Source organism: Silurus aristotelis, assembly GCF_946808225.1.
Source record: "Silurus aristotelis genome assembly, chromosome: 28".
Lineage (NCBI taxonomy): Eukaryota > Metazoa > Chordata > Actinopteri > Siluriformes > Siluridae > Silurus > Silurus aristotelis.
This window is the reverse complement of record NC_139601.1, coordinates 9,583,200-9,610,892: the sequence shown is the minus strand read 5'-3', so window position 1 is coordinate 9,610,892 and position 27,693 is coordinate 9,583,200. Positions and strand designations below refer to the sequence as shown.

At 36.6% G+C, this 27,693-nt stretch overlaps 2 protein-coding genes across 5 annotated transcripts in view; both read right to left on the bottom strand.

Moving 5' to 3' along the window:
• Nucleotides 1-8,568, bottom strand: part of fer1l4 (fer-1 like family member 4) — a 41,738-nt gene extending 33,170 nt beyond the window's left edge. Inside the window, exons 1-15 of one of the 3 annotated variants that reach the window (XR_014532220.1) lie at nucleotides 8,207-8,566; nucleotides 7,921-7,976; nucleotides 6,030-6,118; nucleotides 5,783-5,882; nucleotides 5,475-5,569; nucleotides 5,314-5,355; nucleotides 5,061-5,228; nucleotides 4,210-4,270; nucleotides 3,664-3,795; nucleotides 3,510-3,572; nucleotides 3,332-3,416; nucleotides 2,816-2,978; nucleotides 2,477-2,660; nucleotides 1,588-1,774; nucleotides 961-1,239 (exon numbers count right to left, since the gene is read on the bottom strand). Coding sequence is in view for 2 of the 3 variants with exons in the window: in XM_083533894.1 (XP_083390020.1) it covers nucleotides 961-1,239; nucleotides 1,588-1,774; nucleotides 2,477-2,660; nucleotides 2,816-2,978; nucleotides 3,332-3,416; nucleotides 3,510-3,572; nucleotides 3,664-3,795; nucleotides 4,210-4,270; nucleotides 5,061-5,228; nucleotides 5,314-5,355; nucleotides 5,475-5,569; nucleotides 5,783-5,882; nucleotides 6,030-6,118; nucleotides 7,921-7,976; nucleotides 8,207-8,285 (1,783 nt within the window). In the remaining variant the exon portion in view is untranslated. Of the gene's footprint in view, nucleotides 1-960; nucleotides 1,240-1,587; nucleotides 1,775-2,476; nucleotides 2,661-2,815; nucleotides 2,979-3,331; nucleotides 3,417-3,509; nucleotides 3,573-3,663; nucleotides 3,796-4,209; nucleotides 4,271-5,060; nucleotides 5,229-5,313; nucleotides 5,356-5,474; nucleotides 5,570-5,782; nucleotides 5,883-6,029; nucleotides 6,119-7,920; nucleotides 7,977-8,206 lie in introns of all 3 variants that reach the window. The other 2 variants (XM_083533894.1, XM_083533895.1) reach the window with 2 other exon arrangements.
• A 727-nt stretch (nucleotides 8,569-9,295) lies between these two features.
• On the bottom strand, nucleotides 9,296-26,623 carry cpne1 (copine I). Of its 2 annotated transcripts, none has more exons than XM_083534195.1 (16): nucleotides 26,483-26,623; nucleotides 24,615-24,746; nucleotides 24,309-24,488; nucleotides 24,109-24,183; nucleotides 21,383-21,454; nucleotides 21,204-21,287; nucleotides 21,020-21,109; nucleotides 16,339-16,428; nucleotides 16,005-16,091; nucleotides 15,650-15,709; nucleotides 13,241-13,374; nucleotides 13,095-13,149; nucleotides 12,961-13,012; nucleotides 12,515-12,648; nucleotides 11,301-11,537; nucleotides 9,296-11,141 (listed from the first exon to the last, which is right to left on the bottom strand). In XM_083534195.1, exons 2-16 carry the CDS (start codon nucleotides 24,744-24,746, stop codon nucleotides 11,028-11,030), a joined length of 1,596 nt encoding a protein of 531 aa, XP_083390321.1. In that variant the 5' UTR covers nucleotides 26,483-26,623; the 3' UTR covers nucleotides 9,296-11,027. The 2 variants fall into 2 exon arrangements, with proteins under 2 accessions (XP_083390321.1, XP_083390320.1); XM_083534194.1 differs by lacking the exon at nucleotides 16,339-16,428 and adding an exon at nucleotides 16,184-16,282.
• Between the last annotated feature and the right edge of the window lie 1,070 nt (nucleotides 26,624-27,693).

Genomic DNA, 27,693 nt, shown 5'->3' with positions numbered 1-27,693 from the left:
GGGGCAGCAGTCTAAGCAGATTCCCCAGACACTTCTCCGTGTCCAGGGATCGGGCTGTCAAGGCCCCCGCCTTTGACTGCTGCCCAATCCTCTCAGCACCGGTCCCTTACGGTCCCTCCTGCAGGTGGTGAGCCCACGGGAAGGCGGCCCCACGTCGCTCCGACGTCACGGCCCTTGATTTATTTTTCTCGTAAGGGTCCCCTGGAGCATAGAGGGTTAAGGGCCTTGCTCAAGAGTCTGCTTTCCCAAGAGTGGCAGCTTGGCGATACCGGGGCTTGAACCCCCGACCTTCCGATCTTCCGATCGGTAACCCAGCGCCTTAACCGCTGGAGCCACCACTCCCCCTGCTAGGAACTACCATCTTTAAATCTCTGCACTTTATTCTCTGATACTTGTCCCAAAGTTTGCACTTATCTTTTCATCTGATAAAGTCCCCCCATAGAATACTGCTTCCAACATCATGTTTCCCTTTTGATGAAGACAACATCAGATATATTCTGTTAGAGTGGTCACTGGATTTTTTTTCACCTTCTAGGCCTGTTACTAGCCAGAGTAGTCAGAGTTCTGATAGTTACAAATGTCTTCCATTTTACAATAATGAAGCTCAGAACTTTCAAAGCTTTAGAAATTGTTTAATTCCCTTATTCAGACCTATGTCTTGACTAAATTTGATAGTAGGACACAATAGTTCCTTAATGTTAAAATAAATAAATATATAAATACATCAATAATAATAAAACACACATACATTATATATATATATATATATATATATATATATATATATATATATATATATATATATATATATATATATATATATATATATAAAACACAAAGCTAAAAAAGTCTGAATACTTCACAGACCTGCCAGATGTGTAATGTGTCATCTTATTATTAAAAATGGTTTTAAAACTTCTTTTTGTCACTATTATAATTAAAACTCGTCTCTGTTCTTACCATCATTCTCTTTTGTCATCTTTTCTTTGGACTTCTTGCTTTTCCGCTTAAATGTAAGTTTGCTCATCGTGTTCTTGACACTGGCAATGGCTTTACTCTCCACTACAGCAACTGCAGGGGATGAGTAAACCTCCACTGTCAGAGACAGCAGCACTCTGCCCCGGTAGAAGATGCCCTCACTCAGGCCCTCGTTTAGGTCACGGTGGATGTCACGCAGTGAGGAGTTTTGAGGTGACCCATATAAGTTGACCCACGATGGCCCAAAAGTTGGATTAAACCCTACAGCAGAGTCACAGAAAAGCCAGGTCAGGAAACTACCAGAAGGTAAGAAACTAGACAAGGCTACATTATGCTTTTTTAATATACTTGGCTACACATTATGCTTTTTTAGACAAATTATATATTAAAAAACATCAAATGAAGTGATAAACAATCCAATGAAGTGATAAACAATCTTTAAAAACTACACAAGACTAAAAAAGATTTTAGAGAGATTATGTCTGATAGTATTTAATTTCAACCAAAATATCAGTGAGAAAAACAAAACAAAGAAAGGTAGTAGGACATTATTAGATATAGAACTGCAGCAGTAAAAAAAAGAAAACAAATGTTGTGGAGAACCCTCACCATTTCTGTTGGGGTTTGAGATTTGCTGGAGGTCAAGAAAGTGTGTGGCCACAGCTACATCACCAATGTTGGCATCATCAAGGATCTGAATTTTGATTCGTCGAGAAAGGGGAGGAAACTGCTCGATGAAAGAGATCTGCTCGTTCCACACTGGTGAATTGGTGCCTGTGTCGACTGACGTCTCTCCCTAAAAGCAACACCCACAACTTTAATTCAACTATAAGTCCAACCACAACTATAATTCAGCGAACTGTAGTTGGTAAAGAATTGGCATTTTATATTGCTTATTTTCTTATGGTTATTGTGAAAAAGTGGTGTACTATTCAAATTGTTTCATTGAATTTAGACACCTTTGTTAAAGGGGAACATTTAACATTGTAACACTGTGTTCCAAATACATAACTAATTGCTGTATATGCTCTTAGCTAATAAGGAACCATCAAGACAGCAAATATGTGCACCCAACCCATTTAACAAATAGACCTGCTTTAGGGTGTGGGTGTGTGCGCATGTGTAAGTTTACAGTAAAGAATACTGGATTGCCAGTACATACATTTATGCATTTTAAATTTAAAGTAACCACGGGCCCCAGTTAAGCTTTAAGTATAAGACAAAATGAAAAAGGCCTCTTACAGAAAGCACTGACATGATTAGAATTAGGTATACAGCACTGCAACTCCTAATAACAAAATTAAATTATTGAGTAAATGCATAGATGACTTGCACTGCCCTCGCTCGGAAAATTCGACAGTCAATGTCAATTAACTCTGTATTTTGTATATATGTGACTGCTCTATACATCAAATTCCCACTTACCTATTTACCTGCATGTTCAATTGACTGCATCCTAAATGATAAAGTGTAAAAAGCGGTGTCATGCGGCAATCACCTGCTGGCCAGCAAACGTGACCTGCACATATGGGTCAATGAAAACTTTTTTATCGCCAATCATTTTGGAGAAGCTGCCCATAAAACCATCATTCATGCTGGGAAGGTCCTCAGCTCTATAGATTCTCAGCAGGAACTTGGCCCATGGTCGTTCTGCTGGCATCCTCTTAGGAAGGAGTAAGTTCCTGTGTAAAAGAAAACCCTTTTATACTTTTCTGTCTAAGAATAAAGCAAACAAAATGCAGAATAATATAAAAGCAACATTAGATATATCAGTATAGGAGCCATAATAAGGCTGGAAAGGGGATGATAGAGGAAAAATGTTTTAGCAATGGCTCACTTCTCAATGTCATCATTCTGACTGGTGACAGAGGGTAAACTGGCAATTCCCATAGGGTCCCCCTTCATCATAACGCTCAGTGTGCACTTCACATAGCCCTTAATCCCTGAGCGGGTGTCCTTAGGGTCTGTAAGTGGAGCCCATTTCTGGTAGAAACGGTGGTCTGCCAAGAGAAAAAAAAGAGAGCGAGAGAGAGAGAGAGAGAGAGAGAGAGAGAGAGAGAGAGAGAGAGAGAGAGAGAGAGAGAGAGAGAACTATGAGCTAGCTTCCTGACTGATAATTACAGCTAACATGCGATTCTCTATTGAGCCCTGCAAATAGCACACTCACTGTGATGAGTTAATTATCCTCATTTAACTGGACACCATGATGTTATCTCAGTACAAATGTCATACATTTTTAGTGGAAATGGGACACAACTGACTGAGAAGTTTCTGTCTATGCTTTTCAAAGATTTTTTTTTTAGGATATTAAACTGGTGTTTGTTAATAATTTATTTTGAATGAGTTAGCATACCTGGCTGATGGTAGACTGTACTGATGTCTATTTTGAAGGAGCCAATGTGGGTCATCATAAATGCAAGCATCTTTTTGTGAACAACCTGAAATCTCAAATAAATGGTTTACTAGAGTGTCAACTATAAAAAAAAAAAAGCTTAATTCCAATGTATCTTTTTACACTAGTATTTACTTACAGAAATTTGAATAACTTTATCGAAAAGCACATCTTGGAACTCCTGAAACTCAAACAGAAAGTTCTGGAAGACAGTAAAAGCATCATAAACATAAGATATGGTCTGAGTTAAATTGTTTCTATAGATGGGCCTCTACATTTTAGAAGTCATGTACCTCATTAAAGAATGGACAATTGGTGGATTTCTGGGTAAGTGTATGTTTCTTCTCATCTCCTATAGTGATGTACACAGCGGGGTTGATGTTTACACCCACCAACTTCTGAGCCTCTATTATATTGACATTCACCTACAGCAGAATACCAGATAAACATGATTACATCCTCTCCATCCACTACATTCATACAGCACATCTTACAGACAATATCATGTACAATCTATCAGACAGGAACCACTTGAATAATTTAAAGCACATCAAACATTTAACAATCATTAACAAACGTTTAAAGCACAAATATTTCAACATTTTTAAACAGACTTTTGGACTTTATGAACTTGTGTTTGCAGATGGGAATTATATATTTTATTTCCTCTTCCCTATTGCATTCTAACTTTTTTAATTCTCAGAATTACAAATTAGAGAATAGTATAATTTTTGTCTTTCCCTGGGGCAGTTTGTTCAGTGTGGTTTACCTTTACATTTATATAATGGGATTAGGTGTTAGAGATTCTGCATGTGCTAATGAGATCTTCAGGGACTCACCTGGAAGGACTTGACCTTTGGGGCAACAGCAAGTTCATGCTTCGATAAAGGTGCACATCGGCTAAAGAAAATAAATATGTGTGAATATTGAGAGGAAAATTTCTAGAAGTAGTCAAATAAGAAGACGAGACATTTTTTTCAAAACCAGGCTTAATATGAAAAGAAATGATCCGCTTATAAACTTTATATGTAACATGGCACTAAAGATGTGGTTATACCTTATAGATGCCAGTGAGGATACAGTAATCATTAGAAATTAAAAGTGAATTAACAGCTGGTTAATATCCAAATTGTTGGCTAGTCCTAATTTGGATTTGTCTTGCATGATGATGTAATTAGCTATTAATATGATTTATATGGTATCATCCATGGGTTTTTAAATACTAATTGTTAATCCTCAGCTTAATAGTTCTTGTCTTCTGAATTTTCAGAATGTACACTTTAAAATGGGACTGTTAGTACAACATTTTGCGGAATACCAGTAAAATCCAATATTACAGTATAGCTGGTGGTGTAGAATGTGGAGTAAAAATTAAACCTTATCCATTTTAGACCCACCCACATATAGCAAAATAAACATTATGAATTTTATATGATTGCCAAGCAGTACAATCTTTATTAATATCAAATAATATTTCAGCAAACATTTGATATAAAACTGTCTATACATCAATATAGCTTCTAGTATCATTTAATTTAATTTAACAAAAATGTAAATCTACATTTTAAAGGCTTTTTAATGAGCTAAGCAAATTTATGAGTAAAAGAACCCATCAGGTATCACATATCACACGACACCTGATAGTGAATTCACTTAAACAAATACATTACAATAAACTGTTGTGAAATACCTGAAGATGGGGGTAAATGTAATATTGGTACAATCCATGTCTGAAAAATCATAATCATCATCATCGTCATCATATTCATCATAATCATCTCCATCTTCATTGTCAGTCTTTACCAAACTACGGCCAAGTGCCCTGGCTTCTCGATCTTGCTGCTGTGGGCGCAAGTTTCTGAAAATCAAATTAATCATGACAATTTCAGAAGCATGCAAACCAATTGCATGGTCTGACAAAAATATTGAATAGCAGTACATACCCAGGTTCAAGAAAGCCAGTGTTTCGAATCACAAGGCCAGTTCTATATAGATAAATAAAAAGTATTAACAGACTAAAAAAAAAAATCATTATCACATTTGCTTTGAATTTGTAAATCATATAGACAGATGAATGGATGATAAATGGATTAATGTCACTCACTCATCGGTATCCTCTACCCTAAGAAAGTCTTCACTAGTCCAGTCACCAGCTGCACCTTGTAAAGGGTGGAACCTCACATCCAACTCAACATATATCTGAAAACAAAAATAGAAATCCAATATTAGGATGTTTTAAAGACAAAAAATCATCAAAAAAATAAATATATTATACCAGTGTCTGTTACTAACACAGGTGCACTTAAAACATGTTTTAGTCATCAGGTGCAAGAAATTTTAGAACCATCAGTAATGAGAGCTGTGTGAGCAAATGGAAGGATAATAGCTTTGCTGAGCTCTTAAGCAACTCACATCAGTCAGACTGTGGTTGCTGTCTGTGAGAGGTTCCCTCAGGACCAGTCTTCCTGCTGTCACCACATGCTGCAGACTAATCACCAGCTTCCCCAGCAGTCTAAAAATCATACAACCATGAGACATGAATCATACCTTAAATAATGGTCAAATGGTTGCCATATTTATTACTGTACTGAGAAAACAGCAACAGTTTGAGACAGCATTATATAATTTCACACAAATGGATCAATACCTATACTCTCACCTGTTACTGAACATCTTGCTGCAGTTGTACACACTGATGGAGAGCACTTCATCCTTCAAGATTTTCCCATAGTGTGGCCATCTGAAGTGCTAGACAGTCACAGATGTCAGAAAATGAAGTGCAGGAACAGTTTTTGTGACCAGTTTACAGACCTGCTCATTAACTCATTATTCTTTATTCTAGTGGTTTTACAAAAAGTGTCAATGCATCATAGCAGGGTTTTATAATGACTACAGTAAAAATCAAAGCAATCACTTATGTTATGAAATATAGTGATAATTAGCCAGTTATAAGCCTGAGGGCAATTAAATAACTCAAATGAAATATCATTACAGTTTGAACAAAATTAGGAACATATTTTGCTGTTAAATTTCTGAATTGTATTAGACTGAACGTCTTTATCAATTTTTTATACAGGCGGGGCACTGCTGGTGGTACTTCAAATAACATGTTTTACGTTAATTTGCACATTTATAGTACAATATAGTTTCTACAATATCAGCGTATTCACAGGAAATTTGCAAATGGCATAGTCCATGTAATTAAGGCTAATGGTAAATGGAATAAAAATAATTTAACGGAGAAAAGTATGCTTGCTGTTGTGATGAGTATTTCTGGTATGAAATGTTACATTTTACTCAGTAAGGTCTCCATTTCCCCACCCCCCTTTTTTACTCTATTAAAAGAGAGAAGAAAAGGAAGTGAGGGAACACTTATTTTTTTATAACACTGATAACAGGAACTACAGGACACTCAAGACCATTGAATTTATTTTAAAAGAATGGCATATTTTTTATTAATAAGCCAAAGATTTTAAACATTCTGATATCAGTGTGGTATAGGAAAAACCCCATGGTGAGTTACTGTTATGAAAAATAAACCACTGGAAGGTGTTCAGAGTAATTTACTTTGTGCTGGTCTGCATCGAACCTCCTCATCGTAGATTATTTTTCTATAACTGCACACCACGTATTGTTTTACTCCTTTCATACCGGAGTTTGAATATGTGGAACACTAAGGATAAAAATGTTCGAATGGAACCAGTAAGTATAAAGGTATATTTGAATAGCTGGATGATTTATCTACACTTTGAGAATAACAGAATCCTGAGAGAATAACAGGGTCACTGGAAATGCTTTCTGTTTGCCACAATAATTCTTGCTTTATAGCCAAAGTGAGTACCTTCTTGTAATAACTGCCTTTAGATAAATGCTGCTATGTCACATGGTTTATATTCTACATATATAAATAACAGAAGAGGCTGAGTGAGCAAAACATGCCATATTTGTAATTCTGCAAACAAAATGTTTTTTTCATTTGACTTGATTTTCATTTTAGTTTCAGTAAATGTAAAAATCTCAACATTTGTTAACACAAGTTAAATTTTAACTCCAGATAAAGACACTAGCGTAAATATTACACATTCATTCCTGAGAGCATGCAGGGCGCTGGCCATTTATTGATATGGGCACGCACTAACTAGAGGTGCCTTGAGTGACTAATCCCAGAGGGAGCGGTTTGTGTGAGGAACAGATCCACACCTCTCAACTACAAACGCCAAACACTGAAACTATTAAAAACGTAGTACAAAAGAGAGAGGAAGGCCTGCTGTCAAACGTTTTCTTTTTATCTATCTTTGTTTGGTTATATGATAATAAAATCAATAATAAAACCCATAAATTATGCTAAATATGCCTGAACTATTATTGTTGAAGTGCATTATTGCATAAAAATCCAAATGTTTTTTTTAAATAAATCGAGAAGTACCATGCATTTTATGAAGTGAAACAGAGAATTAATAAGTGGCTTTATAGTGTCCTAGTCACACAACTTCACAATAAATTTCACAATCACACAGGCTTGAAAGCTTACAGCAACATGTTTTCCTTACCTCATTAAAAATCGCTACGTTTTCACACTGGAGTATCTTGGTTTTGTGAGTAAAATCTGGGTAATGAACAACATTTCTTTTAACGATCACATGGAATATATCAATAGAAAGAATTGAAAAATATGAACACAGATTTTTACAAGTTAAAAAAAAAAGATAACGGAGCATCATACAAGTATAAGCCATTGTTACAATCAACCCCACAATAAAATCCATAATTCAATTTATCAGGATATATTCCTGCTTTTAAAAAAAGAAAGAAAAAAACTTCCAGGCAGCTGCTTACCTCTAAAAGACAACTCTACTTTTCGATCATATTTCCCAGGTAAGTTTGAAATCTTCTTTAGAACGATAGCAATAGACATGTTTCAATGTTGTCAATCGCGTTTCTTCGATTTCAGTCCTGTAAATTCCCTTGATCTTCCTGTCCTAAGTTAACATTTTGCTTCCATGAATCTAATGTGTTCATTTGAAAAATTGAGAATGCTCAAAATAAACTTTATTATTGATTGGAGTTTTGGTTGTCCTGAGGTGGTAAAAACCCAAGCTGCTCTGTGTAGTGACTGAAAACCAAGAAAGTGTACAGAATATGAAAGACTTTTCCTCTGCTCAGGTGTGGAGCTTTAGTTTCCACTGTTTGCACATGGTAATGTGGCAGGTAGGAAGTGCTAGATATGACGACATAAGGATCAACAGATGACTGAACTGGAATCTTTTTTGTTTTGTTGTTGAACAGACCACTCCTTAGAATTAAGGAAATTAAAGATAAAAAATTATGTTAATGAGGTGTTATGCAAAGTGGAGAAGAACAATTTAGAGTAAGCAAACAAGACAAAGGCATTATATTCAATTAAGCAGTTTATTGATTTTATATGTAAAAAAACAAACAAACAAACAAAACCTTGAAATAAAGGCTAAAGGCACAAGCTGATAACTGTTGTCAACGTGCAAACGTTAACTCCCGTTATAATGGCATTTTTGATCGCATACATAGAAAAAACAAGTAGGAAGTATTTAAAAATAATAATCTATATGAAACTATAAATTAGGCATCGGAATATCTTGTGCGCGTGTAAAAAAAAAAAAAACGTGTAGAGTATTTGACACTTTGTTTAAGGCATTTCGTGCTGCAAACATTCACATATATGGTGTGGAAAAAAGAAGCTAGTGATTGATGTATATAATTGCATTCATTACACAGTGCAGGGTTTCAGTTCTTGTGATTTTTTTTTGTGTGAAAGTGCATAATATGAGCTACACAAAAAGCTGGTATTTAAACACATTTTACTTTAAAGGATATTGAACAGGAAGATTTTAAAAACACAAGAAATCTCTCAAAACCTAGAGTGGCTGAGAAGTGCAACAAATTAAAAAATATATTAATCCAATTCCAAAAGCAAATTGTGTAAAGTGGTCATTTAGCATAAAACCAAGTGAATTAATATAAAGAAAGGAATTTCATAAGCTTTAAGGTTGGCTCTAGGTTCTACTACACTTTCAAAAGTGGTTGATGTGCACAACAGTCATACCTATTATCATATAAGCATATATAAGTGCAAGGCTCGCATGAATGCTGGAGTAAAACTATTCATTAATTTATTTATCAGTTGTTTTATTTTTGGGGCAGTCCTACTACAAAGACAGACAAAAATATATACTTCTGACAATGACTAACATACTTTGTGTTTAATGTCAGTGATTTGTCATGACTTAAATATGATCAAGTCTTTCTTTTGGGTAACATTTTATACTATTATTTATACTATTAATATACTAAAATTTGTTTATATAATGCCTTTATTGGTTATTGTTATTTTTGTCTTATAGCCCCTTTACCATTGTTTCGGTCATAATGATGACCTAATTAGCTAGAAATAAAAAGGTACTAGTAGTTTGTATAGGATAAAATACACACTTTATAAGTCCAGGGTGTGAATGTGTAGCTTAAAAGTATGAAATAAATATAAAACATGTTCTTTGTTCCATGTGCATAGGTGTTATAAAATGAACTGAAGTACTTTAACTTTGAATTAATGTTTAAAATTGTTACATTTAATAGTATATGTAAATTGTTTGCAAATTAACTGATTATTTGAGATGTCTGTTTCCCTGTTGATCTATAAAACAAAGCCAGAGTTCTTAAAGGCAGTGACGTCTCTGATTTTTCTCTTTTCTTATTGCATTTACAACATTTGTTTATAATTGGAAAACAAACAATGTTTACTCTAGAACAGGGAACATTATTTCATTCTAGTACCCTTTATCGCTAGCTAACAAGGTCATCGTTATTACTAAAACCAGTGTAAAGGGGATATTAGACAAAAATAAGAGAATAACCAATAAAGGCCTTATAGTTTGTAATAGCATACACATCCATAACCAGTTATTAACAAAAGCAGATATTAGTCATTACCTATTGGCAGATTTTTATCTCTTAAGTTGTTACCTTCTTTTGTAAAAAGCACACAAGAGAAATCTAATCTTGTTCTAAACACGGCATACAGCTGGAGAAACAAAGAGATTTGCTGTAACAAGATCAAGATCAAGATGTTGTTTCATTAAAACATCCCTAAACTCCCTCAAAAATGCAGTTCCTGTACTGTGCATAATGTCGGGAATGAACTAATCGGTTCGGCACTAAACTTAAAAAGACCAAAGCTGGCGTTCCAAATAAATGAAATGCCTGCAGCATTTTAAATGTTAACAACAACATTGCAAAGCCCACAAAAATGTAAATGTTTATGAAGCTAGAATGGTGAAGGGCTAATTATAATCTAGTTATAAGAGCTATGTAGAGCACAAATGAATGTTTTTAATTGTTCTTGAACATACAATGTTTTGCATGAACTGAATATTGACTTAGGAATATAATCAATTTGTAAAGCTGTAAACCAGAACTCAAATCCCAGCACTAAAGACTGAATTAATATTTTAAGTAAAATTAAAATAGAAAGTATAAACATAGAAAGAGCCTGAAAAAGGTTAGCAAAAATAAAGCTAATTACTGTTACTGTGCAATGCATTATTTTCATTGCACAATACAAAAATCCCTTCAGAACGATTTGTCCCCCTGAACTTGATGGTCCATCTGATCCTGCAAACCTGCTCTATTTTTTAGGAACAGGAGGATTGACAGGGTTCAGATTCCTCATCTTGAAGTAAGACACCAGCTGATTGGGCACTTCAGAAAGAACACTTTGGGCCAGTGCTTCTTTGGAAGCCTGAAGACCAGAATAAAAATAAAATGAAAGGTGAGAAAATAAATTGATCATGCTTGAAATTGGACTATTACAAACGTTTATACATCTGACATCATTACATAATATTAAGCAATTAGTAGTTAAAATAAGCAATAAGAACATTGTCTATGAGAGGCATACCTTGACAAAGTTTTTGAAAGGCACAAACTGTACTATATCTCTTGCCACCTGTTCTCCAGTTGGAGACTTAAGCACACCATTATCTCCATCAAGCACCTCCATGGCCTTAAAGTCTGCCTCACCAACACCCACAATAATGATGGACATGGGAAGCTTGGAACTGTTCACTATGGCCTGCTTTGTCTGGTCCAGATCAGTAATCTCTCCATCAGTTATGATCAGCAGCACAAAATATTGCTGAGGATGAGAACAATACAAGATGTCAATGAACAGGTTACCAGACAGGCTAAGAGAAACCTTTCAAATAAATCCAAAGTTGTTCATATGCCTGGAGTGTGAGGATTTATAACTGGGGTCAGGGATCTCTTGCTGTATTCATTTACTTTACATATTAATTCTGGTAATGAATTAATGATGACCAACAATGAAGCAATTTTATTTTACTATTTCAAAATGCAACTGGGAGCAGTATTTAATTAACTTTCCCCTTACAACAACAAATGTACCTCTACAAAACTAACTAGTGTAACTAATAACTATGGTAACTAACTGCACACTAATAGTGTATGTATACTATTCTAGACCATTGAATACCAACACTATGATAGCAAGTGTTTAAATACGAAGAAAAAAATGTTTACCCTTAAAATATTTTAAAATGGTCTACTTTAGCTTAGCAAATACTTTTGAATGTAAGGTTGAAGTTTTGAATTTTAGAAGCAGCCCATTACAATTACACAGGAAAAACAGACAAAACCAACAAAAACCATTTTATTTAAAAACTAGGGTTTAAGGCTTGGTGTCACAGAGAAAATCCATAATTTTAATGCATGGTTATTAGTTGAGAGTAAAATTAAGAACCAAAATGTGTGCAAGGAATCTTCTAGCACCCGGAAACACTGGCTCAGGCAGTCACAATTTGGGAAAGTAGTACTTAGGGATGTTTCTGCATCAAACAAAATGTACCACCTACTACTGATGAGTACACAGTATACTTTAAAATATACTTTGAGACAACTCAACAGCCAATACATGACAGGTTGACAGCTGTCAGTCACTGGTGTCAGTGCTGAGCAAGATGGAGAAAAAAAATATTGTTTTTGACAACTCACATACAGACGATTAAATCTGTCTACATACAAAGCAACAACAAAAGTTAATAAATAAGTTCACTGACCAATGCTAAAATGTCTTTTTGAAATTTTCAAACTCACCGCTGCAGTTGGCTGCTGAGCTGCTGTTGCAGCGATGCGAGCCACATGGTTGATGATGGGGGAAAAGTTAGTTGGGCCATACAGACGTACCTGTGGCAGAACACTTCGATACGCCTGCACGATGCCCTCCACTCCTGCAGTCAGATGCAGACACAGAGAGAATGAAACAATAGTCAATGAAATGAACACACCACACACACACACATATATATATATATAAATATATATATATACATACACACACACACACACACACACACACACACACACACGTGTGTGTGTGTGTGTATATATATACACATACATACATACATATACACACACACACATATATATATATATATATATATATATATATATATATATATATATATATATATATATATATATATATATATATATATATAAATAAAAATAAAAACAGAGACACGACTAATGACTTATACCTTTGCAGTAAGGGTTACTGGGATTGAAGTTTAGAGCAAACTCATGCGACACCTGTAGGCCAAAATCACACCATCATCATGTGTTTAAGAAAAAGAAATATTAAGTGTGATACGAACAAAGTGATGCATCTAACCTCAAAATTTGGAGGCACCTGAGCACCAAACCCAAAAGCAGGAAACAATTTATCCCTATGGAAAGAAAGAGAAAGCACATTAAATAAAAGCTGTACTGCCCTCAAATGGTGGAAAAGCAGAAAAAGTGGTGAAGTTTGGCTCTTACACATCATAATCCTGGATCACAAGACCAACAGACCAGATTGCATTGAGGTATTGGTTTACCCCATTAGGACTGAGGTAATGCAGAGAGTCTGTGGAGCGAGGGTCTCCATTAGAGCCGGTAAAATCGATACCCACCTATAAACATCACAAGATTGTCCATAGGAATTAGCTACTGTTTTCATGGGTTCATTTTAGCAGGGGGTTGGTGTATGAATATATCGGCTTGACATATGCCCTCGAAAATACTACAACAGAAGACATTCTGAAGACATTTATTTTTAAGGCCAAAAGACCAGATTTTCCAGATATTTACATCTACAAGTGTTTAACAACTTAGTACTTGACACCTTTAATGGCAGGCAATACTTGGCCAGTTTAAAGCCTCTTTAAAACACTTTTTGCGTGTTGTGTTGGCACTGTGTTTTTGGGCATTTTCTTGCTGCATGATGAATTTTCAACCAAATAGACTGGATGCCTCCCTCTTAATGATCAGACAATGTTTCTGTAGACTTCTGAATTCCTGAGGAGAAGAACTTCTGTTTCAGACTTTTTTTGACCTCTTCTTCAAACTGTGAGTTTTGATACTTTAACCCCAGTACATCCGAGTTCAACCTGTTCGATGTAAGGCTGTTAGAAACCACAAGTGGAATTTCTTTTTAAGACAAAACATTTCTCATGTTGGCTTTGCCCAGTATTTGTGCAGCAATTTAGATGTTCTTGTTGGTTTATCCTTTCTAACAAATGCAGTCTTCACAGGCAAATTACAGGGTTCAGACAAAGAGAACATATTTAGGTATAATAACTGTTTAGACAATCTAACAGGGCACACCTAAACAAAAATAGATGTCATTCACTTGTTAAAATTTTTTAAATCACTAGAAAAGCGAGAGGATTTAAAGAAACTGCGTCATGTTTTAAGTTGGTTAAAACGTACAGATGTTAGCAGTGTAACGAAACGGTACACGTGTTCGCAAACTTATACCAAACTTTTTGGGTAGAGGGCTTTCGGTTAGGTGCATGTGTGCCGAATGCAATCCTTTTTACTTGCAGAATATAGTTAGAATCCGAGTTCCCATAGGAACGTATTAAGTAGTGGGCCGGAAGTTTGTTTAGTCTCCGCCTCGCACTGTTGTACACTTCACTTTTGATCATCATCACTGTACCCCGCAACATTGTATACCCGCCACAAATGGACATTCGGTGTAACCCAGATGAGGATGGGTTCCCTCTTGAGTCTGGTTCCTCTCAAGGTTTCTTCCTTATGCCATCTCGGGGAGTTTTTCCTTGCCACAGTCGCCAGTCGCCACCGGCTTGCTCATCAGGGACAAACTTACTCATAAAGAACATATTCATTTTTAATCACCGCATTATCTGTGTAAAGCTGCTTTGAGACAATGTTCATTGTTAAAAGCGCTATACAAATAAAAATGAATTGAATTGAATTGTTGTGTAGGGTCACTGGCAGGGGTATATTTATTTTTATATATATATATATATATATATATATATATATATATATATATATATATATATATATATATATATATATATATATATATATATATTAGAGGCGTTAGAGGGTTAGAGGCGATAAGCAGAGGCGGAGGGAAAACTAGTTTTTTTTACTATAACTCCTGCACACTACGTATCCCTAAACGTTACAATTTTAACTTTTTCTTTTTTGCTTATCTTAATTTTTGTCACAATCTTCGCTTTCTGGCTTCGATTCGCCATCTAGCAGCGGTGTCTCGAGCTCGTATCTCAAGTTTTTGCTCGCGTATCAAAGCAAAAAATCGACCGAGTGACCGCTCGTATCTCAAAAAACTTGTATGTCGAGGTACCACTGTACGTATATACATATATATAAAACTACACTTATAATAATTACAAAATTAATTAGTAGAATCTTTAAAAACAAACTGTATATTAAATGTAACACTTCTGTATTACTTAAATGGGGTTTAATAAATGTAAACTCATCTAATTTTTCCATTTTTATTAAATGTTTAATCAATTTAATTTAGGTCAATTAATTTGTGTAAGTTGTAAAATATTATAAAATTAGTTTTTATATTTATTAAAGCAGGCATTTTATTTAAAATTGTTTTCAAAATGCAAACTGTTGATGTTCACAAATAATAATAAACTTAATTTAAAAAACTGAAGCATTTCTTCCTGAACAGTGAATTATTTTTTCTGTTGTAGCCCCTCTGATCTCAAACCCAAATGTGTTCAGTGTATTGCAAAAACAAAAGAATTGCACGAGCCTTTCCTGTACATTTAGAGGGGGTTGTATATTCTTAATTCTACACATGAATGTACTGTATAAATATATTATGCTGCATCAGTGAATTTGAGAACTTTAAATATTGTAACGCATTACAACAAATAGTTATGACATTAATCTTACCGTAAAATTTATTTGACAACCTCCCATCACATAGTCAAGAAATGTGTACTGTGCTTCGATCTGCAAACAAATATAAAAAGTTGTTTTATGACCAACATATACTAACTAAAAAGAAGAAGAAGAAGAAGAATATACTAACTAAAAAAAAATCCTAATTTTAAAAAGATTTACCTAATGAATGTCAGAAACAGGGAATTATAAACCTGATTAAATTATTAGACATTTACTTTCTAAGAAAAACATTTTCCATGCATTTTTCCATGTCCAACATTTTAATCTCACTGAGCTTTTTGTCTGTATGGAATTTTATAAGCTTCTTGTGTGGCAGAAATATGAAGCCGACCCACATACGCACCTTGCAGTATTTAAAACGAACAGTGCCCGAATTCTTATAGCTTTTCTTCTTCTTCTGCTTCTCTGGATGAATGCATTCAAACTCCACCTAATAAAATTACCAGAACATTCATAACACACATGATGAAAGTTATTAGACTACAGAGATTTAAATAAGGCTGTTGCTGAAGACAGTCTCACCATAGAACCACTGTCTACTTTCAGAAGCTCAGCCACTTTAGTTTGAAAAACACCAATGAGATCATGTGAGCCATCGTTATCATAATCAAAGCAGTGGACCTAAGGGGAGAAAGTCAGAGACAAGACATTTAGATGGGAATAGTAAAACTGCTCACCCCCTGGTCATCCAACAGTCTGGCTGCAGTGCAAGTGAACTCTCCTATTAGATCAGAGCTGGTGTCTTCATCCTTATCATAACAAGTCACCTAGCAGTGAGATACAGGGACTGCCTTATTAATGAATTTAACACAAGATGACGTTTTGACTGAAAAACTTGGTGATAAATGTGGCAAATCTTTAGCAGGTTTTAGATTCAGAAGCACTGTGAAACGTATATAAATATGTAACAATTATATCTATGAAGATATGTATAGAACATTTTACACAATAAAAAAAAATAAACACACAGCAGAGGTAGTCACGTGACCCTTAGCAAGATGGCAGCTTAAGAGTTTTGCCCCACTTTGTGCTTATTTAATAACGTAAAAGAAAAAAAAAAAGTGGTGGGGATAAGGATTTTCCTGTTTTTCCTTTTGTCAACAGGATCACAGAAAAATAAAGAGAAAAAGAAAAACCCTGCCACACATGATGGAGAAGGGGAAGAGGCTAGTGCTAGCTAACAATCGGACACGTCACTTATTTTGAGCGAAATTAGGGATGCGAGTACCTGGCTAGACGGTAGCGAGGGACAGTTGTATATAATTGCTTCCTCTGTTGTAGTCCTCGAGAATGCATTTGCTGCCCTCATTGCACATGTCACTGACACCAAAACAAATAACTACAACCGAGCAATGGATCTCTGTGGGGTATAACCATGGCTTTATTTGTCATGGTGGAAGCAGCTACTAACTTTCTGGATGATCTCCTGTTTTTCTGTAGACAATAGGATTGTTCCCGTTTTTTTCCTTCTTCCATTAAATACTTTGAGGGTGTTTCATGTTTCTCCCTACTGAACTCAAACACAAATATATGGCTTTTTCAAGGTGATGCAGGGCCACTCGCTGGAATTTTGTTTGTAAGAACGAACTTCGGTTCTATATTTATGACTTGTGCACTAAAGTTGCTTTTTTTCCTATTTAAATGCCATTTAATTACATGCCCACAATGTTTTTCTCTTCTCTTTCTTTTTCATTTTGTATTTAATTAACATTTTTCCTTATTAATTTCACTAGAGTGGACTTTTTTGCTTATATCTAGTAGGAGTTTTAAAGAAGTTTTCTCCGTCTTTCGTGTTTCTGGGTGGTCAATGGAGGTGTTGATGGATGGTGTGTGTATGACGAGTTGATATGTGAGCCCTATAGTTAGGGGATAGGGCAGAGGGGCGAGGGATGGTGGGGGTTTCTGTTCATGTTTAGGACAGCCGGTCATATTACAGAGTTACGTTCTCTCAATCTTACTTCTGTCAGTTTACAGCATTCTTTAAATACTTTAAACAGCACTGATGTATGTCTGATAAGAGTATGGTGGTCACATAGAACGTAAAGGACATGGGTAATGTAGACAAAAGACAATTCTAACCTTCTTGAAGAAGGAAAGGGTAACTATTGCACACTTACATGAGGCATTTGTCAGATACAGAACATTAAAAGCTCAAAAAAGACTGGATTTGAGAGGTATATTTTAGTTTGTTCTCCTCAAATAAACAGGGCGTGACCATATTGATACATAATTTTCCTTTTATCTTAGAACAGGATCCTGAAGGCAGACTTGTTCTGATTACTGGTCACATCTTGGGAAAACCTTTTACTGTTTTAAACGTGTATGCCCCAAATAAGGACAGCCCTGACTTTATATCAAGGAGAATCCAATTGTTTAATCAGAAGTGTAATGGTCTGGGGAATAAAGCTGAGGATTTTAATTGTGTCGTGGATGGTGCCCATTCTTCACAAAACCTGCAAAATGTGTCTCATGCTTTAGTAGACATATGGCGAGAACTACATCCAGAGTACAAGGATTTTACATTTTACTCTTCTTCTGGTAATTCTTATTCCAGATTAGACAATCTATTCTTGCCTTCCAGATATGTTAATTGCATAAGATGCTGGAAAATTGGTCCAGTGGTTCTTTCGGACCATATCTCAGTGTATTTACATTTAACAGAATTTTCAACCCTAAAATCTTCTTACTGGAAATGTAATAGTTCTCTCCTTAATGACGATGCTTTTTCACAGCTTCTTAAAGAAAAAAAATATTCCAGTACTGGCAGGATAATTAATTATGTCCAGTAATCAGCACCACCAAATGGAAAAAAATTAGATGAAGAGGTTAAAAGATTTAAATTGATTCAGAAAATCTATTCTTTAACCTGTGCCAGATCTAAAAATTTTAACTTTCCAGAACATGTACAAAAATTAATCATGTTCAGCAGGCATAGGTTTTTATTAATGTGGTAATAAACTCAATTACCTCTTATATCCGCATATCAACTCAAACGTGAACAAGCTGAAGTCAATCAGGGCCATTAAAACCGCTGAGTAAGTAATTTTACATGATCCAGCTAAAATAAACTCTAGTTTTAAAGATTTCTATAAGAATCTGTACACCTCCTCTTGCGCACCCCAAGACCTTGCCACTGTTTTGGATAAGATACCCCTACACTCAATCTCAGACAAGGACCAGCTATTATCTATTCTCCAGAATTATCTATTCCCAGTCTGTTGGAATCAATCACTGGATATAAAATATATTTAGGAAAATATAAACCATGTTATACCCAACAACCTGTTAACTCACAATATCCATTTCGGTTTCACAATATCACTGACTCTGGATTTCTCCATTTGGGCATACCTTTGATAAATCAGACCACCCTTAACGAAAAGACTCAAGCAAGATATGAATAGGTGAACACTTACCAATTTCTTTCGTCAGAATAATTAACATTTATTTATTTCTGTGGGGGGCCCAACATGCAGCTCTTTTATTGGGCTGCTCAGACTGAACAAATGCTTAGATGGTTTTTAAATGATACAGACTCCTTGTGGGTCAGAATGGAATCTTTAACATGCGCTCCAAGAATGCTAACATCCCTCCCATTTATTCCTAACTTTAGGGAGGTCTACCCAGAGGCTGGACATTTCTTGTTATTAAAACACTCTTTTGGCTTGGAAGGATGCCAGAAAGTAGCTCAATGTTTCCAAGAATTTGTCCATGCAATCCCCAATCACTTTGATCCCTGATTTCCCTGACTCGTTAGCCAGTATTGGCCTTCGGACCTGGGCAGAAAAGGGTATATCAATTTTCAAACAGTTTTTTTACAGGAAGGTTTTTAATCTTTTGAGATGCTTAGAATAGATTACCAATTTTTGTAACAGATTTTTTTTATTTCTCCCTCCAATTACATCATTTTATTTAGACTGAAATGAGAGATGAAAATTCGCTGGGAACTTTCTGATATTGAAAATTGTCTTCTTCTAGGGGCACTAAGGGGGCAGATTTCCTATCTGTATTCTCTGTTATAAAAAGCCTCTTCCCCTTTAAATCGTTTTAGATTTGGAAAGGGATATGGGCCAACCATTTACTGATGACGAATGGCTCATATGTGAGGAGGTTTTCATAAATCAACCTCAAGCTCTGTGCACAATCCAACCATTAGGGGGGCACAAGCCACTGCACTCTTAGTGCCTGTCCCAAGCCCGGGTAAATGGGGAGGGTTGCGTTAGGAAGGGCATCCAGTAACCCGTAAAACATGTGCCAAATCAAACATGCGGATCACAAATGAGAATTTCATACCGGATCGGTCGAGGCCCAGGTAAACAATGACCGCCACAGGTATCGTTAGCTGACAGGGTACCGGTGGAAATTGGGCTACTGTTGGCCGAAGGAGGAGAAGGAGAGGAGGAAGACGTCTACAGAGACGGCAGGAAAAGGAGCAGTAGGAGAGTAGCGGTTCGGGTTGGTACTTTAAATGTTGGTACTATGACTGGTAAAGGGAGAGAGGTAGCTGATATGATGGAGAGGAGAAAGGTAGATATGCTGTGTGTTCAGGAGACCAAGTGGAAAGGGAGTAAGGCCAGGAATATTGGAGGTGGGTTTAAACTGTTTTATCATGGTGTGGATGGGAAGAGAAATGGTGTAGGGGTGATTCTGAAGGAAGAGTACAGTAAGAGTGTAGTGGAGGTGAAGAGAGTTTCTGATAGGGTGATGATCGTGAAGGTGGAAGTTGAAGGGATGATGATAAATGTCATCAGTGCCTATGCTCCACAAGTTGGCTTTGAGATGGAGGAGAAGGAAAGATTCTGGAGTGAATTAGATGAAGTGGTAGATGGTGTACCTAGGAAAGAACGATTGGTGATTGGGGCAGACTTTAATGGGCATGTAGGTGAAGGGAACAGAGGTGATGAGGAGGTGATGGGTGGGTATGGTTTTAAGGAGAGGAATGTGGAAGGGCAGATAGTGGTAGATTTTGCTAAAAGGATGGAAATGGCAGTGGTGAACACGTATTTTAAAAAGAAGGAGGATCATAGGGTGACGTATAAGAGTGGAGGAAGGTGCACACAGGTGAATTATGTTCTGTGTAGGAGATGCAACCGGAAGGAGATTGGAGACTGTAAGGTGTTGGCGGGGGACAGTGTAGCTAGACAGCATCGGATGGTGGTCTGTAGGACAGTTTTGGAGGCAAAGAAGAAGAGGAGAAAAGTAAGGATTGAAAGAGGTTGGCAAAACAGAAGTGGGATCGACAGAGTGATGAGAAAAGTAGGGAGATGCGGCAGCAGGTAAAAAGGGATGTGGCGAAACATTCTATTTGATGCTACGTTTTATTATCAATACAGGTGGGTGCATTTAAACAAGACCCACCTTAATTGGCTTGTTAAGATCGCCATTACAGAATGTATGTAAAGAAACTACAAATTTCTTCCAGGATGGGTTCAAATTATTCTTAATGACCTGGAAAAAAAAAAAAAAAAAAAAAAAAGCATATTTAGAGCCAAGAAGTAAGTAAATAAAATGCAAGTTTATTAATAATTAAGTAAATCTGCACCTCAGTCCTGTGGACTAACTGCCATGTGCCATCATCAGTCTGCTTAAAGAACTCCAGGAAGGGATCAGATTTTCCAAATAAATCCTAAACAATTACAGGAAATTTGAGAAAACAATAATTGACTTTATACTCCTACTACCTACCTACTATTCACATTAAGATGTGAATAATCTTAGTACCTTCTTGTCCAGGTTTTTGGCTTCTGCTTCTAGAACAATAGCTCGGTTGTCCTTCACTTCATCTGCGACAATCTGTGAAGAACAACTCAACAATTAATGAGTTTTATAAAGTGTACAGTAGTTTAATATATGAAACTTTCACAGTAAAAAGTGCAAAAGAAGCAAAACTGCAGTAAAATGTATACAAGGACCCTAACACCATATTTAAGCCTGAGAGAGGTGTTTGTAGGACAATGAATAGATAACTTGCACAAAAGTACAAACCAGCAAAAGGTTACACTCTCATGCTTATGACCAAACATGATCTAGAAGCTAGCATCCAGTAGCCTTCATAATAAAGTTGAACATTGCCATTAATGGCAGACACTCTTATCCAAAACAATTTACAATCACTTTTATATAATTGAGAAGTTAAGAGTTAAAGGCATTGCTCAATGACACAGCCGTGGCAACTTAACATCTGGTCATCAACACTTAACAACAGGTCATTAACATCTGGCTATGTACCAACTTCCTTCAAGCAAGCAAGGGTCATCCCCATCTTGAAGAAACCTGCTCTGGGTCCATCAGACATCAACAACTAGAGACCAGCATCACTTCTCTCCTTTCTTTCTAAATCTCTGGAACGCACTGTTTTTAACCAACTGTCTGTCTATCTCTCACAGAACAACCTCCATGATCCGAACCAGTCTGGGTTCAAAGTGGCACATTCCACAGAGACTGCCCTTTTGGCTGTTTCTAAAAAACTGCATGCTGCTCGGTCAGCCAAGCTGCCAAAGGAATGGTTTGCTCCCTACCTTCCTTCCTACCTTTTCTCCCTCTTTACCCACTCCATTGGTGAAGTCATATCCTCACATAGGTTTTCTTATCACTGCTATGCAGATGACACTCAACAAATCTTTTCTTTCCCTCCATCAGATACCACAGCTTCCGCTCGGATCTCGGCATGCTTGACAGACATATCTTCATGGATGAGTGCTCACCAACTAAAACTCAACCCTAGCAAAACAGAACTGCTGGTCATCCCAGGTGATTCATCTCCAGGTCAAGATCTCCAAATAACACTTCATGACTCTCTGCTCTCCCCTTCAGCCACTGCTCGTAACCTTGGGGTAACTATGGACAATGAACTGTCCTTCTTCCCACATGTCGCTACAGTTAATGTGGTTTGTTCTTGCCGATTTCTTCTCTACAACCTCCGAAGGATTCGACCATTTCTGTCAACACAGACTGCCCAGGTGCTTGTTCCATTTCTTGTCATTTTAAGACTCGACTACTGCAAATCTCTGCTGGCAGGTCTTCCCCTGAACGCTATACGCCCACTGCAAATAATCCAAAAAGCAGCTGCACGACTTGTGTTTAATTTGCCCAAGTTCTCCCACACCACCCCATTGCTGCGCTCCCTTCACTGGCTTACAGTAGCTGCACGTATTAGATTTAAAACACTGATGCTTGCCTACAAGCCAAAAAATAGACCAGCGCCATCTTACCAAAGTAACCTCATCACATCTTGCACTGCACCACACTGTCTGAGATCCTCCAGCACTGTTTGACTGGTACCACCTTCTCTCAGAATAAAGGGTAAGTATACTTCAAGGCTCTTCTCTGTTCTGGCACCGAGGTGGTGAAATGAACTTCCCCTAGATGTCCGTACAGCGGAGTCCCTGACTATCTTCAAGCGACGATCGAAGACCTACCTCTTCCTGAAATACTTAAATTAGCACGTTCTAAGTTTGCCTTGTACAATTCAAGTTATATTTATATTAAAGTTTGTAATCTGGTGTACCAGTGTAGATTTATTAATTGCTAGAGACTCAAAGAACTTTTGTATGTCGCTCTGGACAAGGGTGCCTGCTAAATGCAAAAACTTGGTGGTGCTCGGATTTAAATGCTTGACTGTCTGATCAGAAGTCCAATATTTCTTACTACCAAGCTACCACCTTCCAATAAATCAAATGTTTTTGACCACCGTGTCATTTCCTTGTTTAGGTATGTTTTGTGGAAATATGCCAACAAGTTAATACTGCTAACTACAAAGCTACTAATATTTTGGCGAGAGAAAGCACATTTTAAACGCTGGATATTAAACATTACACACACATTTATCACTGCTGTTTCAGAGCAAATATACCAAATTATTTACTTTGGTAAGGTAAGGCCTTGCAAATAAACTAGAAAGAACCATTTATCATCAGTACAATGCATAAATACAAATCATGTAGCATATTAAAATATAATCAATAAATTAAAATAAATTATAAATCAAATTAAAATAAAATTTAGCAAAACTTTATAATGTTATAATGATTGTGTGCAACTACAAAACATTTTGTGACAATCGTCCACATGACAAAGAATCAAATAACAGCTAGTGATAAAACTCTTCTGTAACGAAGATAAGCACTGCACACTTGGGGTAAAAGAATAAAGAATTGTAATTATCTTCAACAATGCCGCATTTTTGCCTTTAGATTGACATCAACAGGCAAATGCTACTCTTGACTTGAAAAAGTAAAAGGACATGCTACAAAGCAGACCCTAAAGTAAAAGAAAGTAAAACAGATTTCACACTGAAACATGCAAATGTTATTACCAGTGTGTGCATATGGAGTGCAAGGCCTGCAACAATCAGCAAATAAAGTTTTAATGATTACAAAACACTTATGTAAAGTTTTGATTATTAAATATTATTTATCAAAAAAGGGGGACCCGCTATTATTATATACCGTTATTATGCCTTTGCCTGCTGGTTTTCCTGGCTTAAGCTGAAGGGGGTTGGTGATCTTTCTACTTGACACAACCTATGGCAAAAATTACAGACATGAATTTAGAGACTTGAACAATAATTGAAAATGTTTCACTTACACTTAACGCATATTGTTTGGGTGCTGAAAAGTAAATACTACTCAAATACTACTGCTGATACCTGGCCAAGGGTACACTCAAAACCTCCCAAGTAGTCATCATCTTTCAGGTCGACACTTTTGTTGTCAATGTCATAGATGCCCAGCTTTAGTTTTTGAACCCTCTCAAAAAAGAAGTCGATACACAGTCTTTTAGAAAACTCGGGGTCCTGGCAGTTCTTCACTTTCTCTGTGCGATCCACCTACAATTCACCAAAATAACAAAACAAAAACTACATTTTAATTTTGTATTAGCATGACGCCACTCTCTAAATTATAAACATTAAAATTTCACAACCCAAATCACAGATTCCTGACGTGTTGTGTACCTCAGTCCATTGGTCATCCCCCACACTCTGCAGCAGAACACACAGTGGGTCCGATTTGGAGCCAATGTCTTTGTCTAGAAGGTTTTTGCAGGAAATGGAGAGTTCAATCTTGGTCACACACTGGGTTGCCATCTATATATATATATAAAAAAAAAAAAAAAACCTGGTAAACTTTCTTCATGTGGAAATAACAGCAACAATGAACAGATCTTACTAGTTCGCTAATAACTAGAACTATTTGCTGTAGAAAAAAAGGGTGACTGTGCAACTGTGCAACAAAGTGTCCATACCTCAATCTTTTTCAATCTCCAATATTGTCCTATCTAGGTTTAATGCAAAGTAACCTAATTGTTCATTCCCAATAGCTGTTTAGGGACATTTAGGTGCAAATGTAAAATTACTGCTTGAAAGTCGTCATTTTCTATACAAAGCTCAACATATAATTGCTTGAATAATTTGACATGGTTTTGGAGATTTTTTTTCTTTTTGCAAAGAAAACGTCAGGAACAAATTGCAAAGCAGGCATTGCACATTATGCAAATGAAAATGTACCTCAAATAACACAATAAATGTTCCATCATCCTTATAATCTCTTTTAAAGCGAGTATTTAATGAAAATGTAATGCATCCACAGTCTCTTCCAAAGTGCTTTTGTAAAAATTCAGTCTGAATGATTTATATTGGGCAATACAACTAAAAAAAATAAATAAAAATAAATACACCTGCACCCTACTCACTGTACAGAGATTTACCATTATGAAGCATATCTCAAACAGATTAAAACCAAACAATAATTTCGTCTGCAAATTATGTATACACACTGGTTGTCGATTGACGGGCCTTTGTTCCACCCATGCAGGATCCATAACTGATTCTACCTGTTTAATCAGTTAGTCATAACCTTTACTCATACACCATGTGTGTGGTTTCTGCTTGGCTAGAAACTGAGCAGCCACACCACATGTTATACGTCATATAGAACACACCTCAATACCATTGTTCTTGTATATAGGAAGGAACCATTTTAATCATTCAGGAACTGTTATGATTATGTCTGTATTCCAGAGGCCAAAACACGTTTAACTCAGCCCGTTTATCCTAGACAAGCTTGTACAACTGCTACAGTGCGTCAACGTGTTATTCTGCTCACTATTATGTGGAATATTTGTCAAAACCAGAGATCAAACTGCCCCATAAACACGGTCCTAAAGAAACACGCACACGAGGATGAAATGAATAAAGTTTGGTCCAAAGAGGGCGATAAAACACAGAAATAAACGACACTAAACTGCACCAGTACTCTTCTCCGGTGTTTTTTTTCTTTAATCATGTCTGTTAAACATTTCTGCCGCGTTTCATTCGTTCAGTCACACATATACACGTACACAGGTGTGAGTGCGTGTCCGGGCGCGTCCTTCAACATTTCGAAAACCTTTTTCTTGCTGTTCAGGAACCTCAGCAGGCCTGCATCATCACTTCAATTCAAAATGATTCACAACCACACGCCATTTTTCAGACGTCAGGAATCAGCAGTACACACGCAAATAAACACCGCACTCGCCACCTACTGCTCACAGAGCACTATTCGCTCAGAAACCACAACTGCTGAAGTTGCAGCAGCTCCGACTTCCTCACCGTACAACACAGCAACACTGCCGATCCTAAATCCGCCATTAACACACGGGACACTGAAACAAACGCGTGAATGTGCACATTTCGCCTGAAACATCATCAAACCCGTAAATATAAAACTAATACCAAGCCATGATGATAGGTCGTGTTTCCGGATTTGCTTAAACGGACATTGTTAAACAGAAACGAACACAAAACTGCTAAAAATAAAAATAAAAATGCTGAATTAAGTCTACCTTGGATTATCTGAACAAACAGCGTCCTCTCTGCAGCTAAAGCGCTTCTGTACCCAAAACTGCTTTGGGGAAATCGAAGGTGTGGCCCAGAGCTGCGCATTGCACGCGCGTGATATTATTGGTCAGACAACACACAACCTCAGCCTTCCTATTGGACAAAATAGCAGTCAATCACGCCTCTGTGCAACACCACAATCAAGCTGAACAACATTCCACACAGGTTCATGCAGATTTTCTCGAGCCTCATCAAATCAGTGCGCACAGAAAACAAGCATAAATGAAAACTTTTTTTTTTTTTTTTAATGTCACCATAAACATTTTTCAACCACAAGCAGGAATAATGGAACCCATTGCAGCAAAAAACAGCATTGCATAAAGCGTTGAATAAACTGGGGTTCGGGAGGTGATGGAGCCCAAAGTTTGTCACTGGAGATTTTTCTATACGTGCTCGAGTTGGCCGGATTCATACACGTATAACGTAGAGATAAAGAGGAATAAGAGGTTGTCTGTGAGCCCGTTTTCTGTTATGAGGGACACATTTACTTGTTTTAATATTCATTGTATACACTTTCTAGCACTTTAACACAAACACGTCAAACGGTCAGTGATGCAGTTAAACAGCTAATCATTCACGTGACAGACGAATATCATCGCAGATACAGGCCAAGAGGTGCAGTTAACGTTCACATCAAACATCAGAATTGGGCAAATATTATGTGACCATGGCATGATTGTTGGTACCAGATAGGCTGGTTTGTATATGTCCAAAACTCCCGTGATCTCCATACACAAGTCTTACTGTAAGTGTTTTTACAGAATGGAGCAAAAAACAAAAAACACCTTATTGTTGAGAGAGGATGCCAAATTGATTTGAGCTGTTAGGAAAGTCAATTGTAACTCCTAATTACTCCTTACAACCATAATGAAGTGACAAGCATCTCAAACACACAGCACATCAGACCATGAAGAGGATGGCCTACCACAGCAGAAATCCACACCAGGTTCCACTCCCGTTTTGATGCTTTTCTGCTCAGCATGGTTGTATAGAGTGACTATATCATAGTCATTTTAACCAGTCATTTCTTCTCATAGGACTGTTGCTGACTCAATGTTTGTGTTTCCACCATTTTGTCTAAACTCTAGTCTGTTTTCTGAAGATCTCAGCTGATTTTAAAAATATTTAAACTAAGTATCAGGTACAAACCACCATA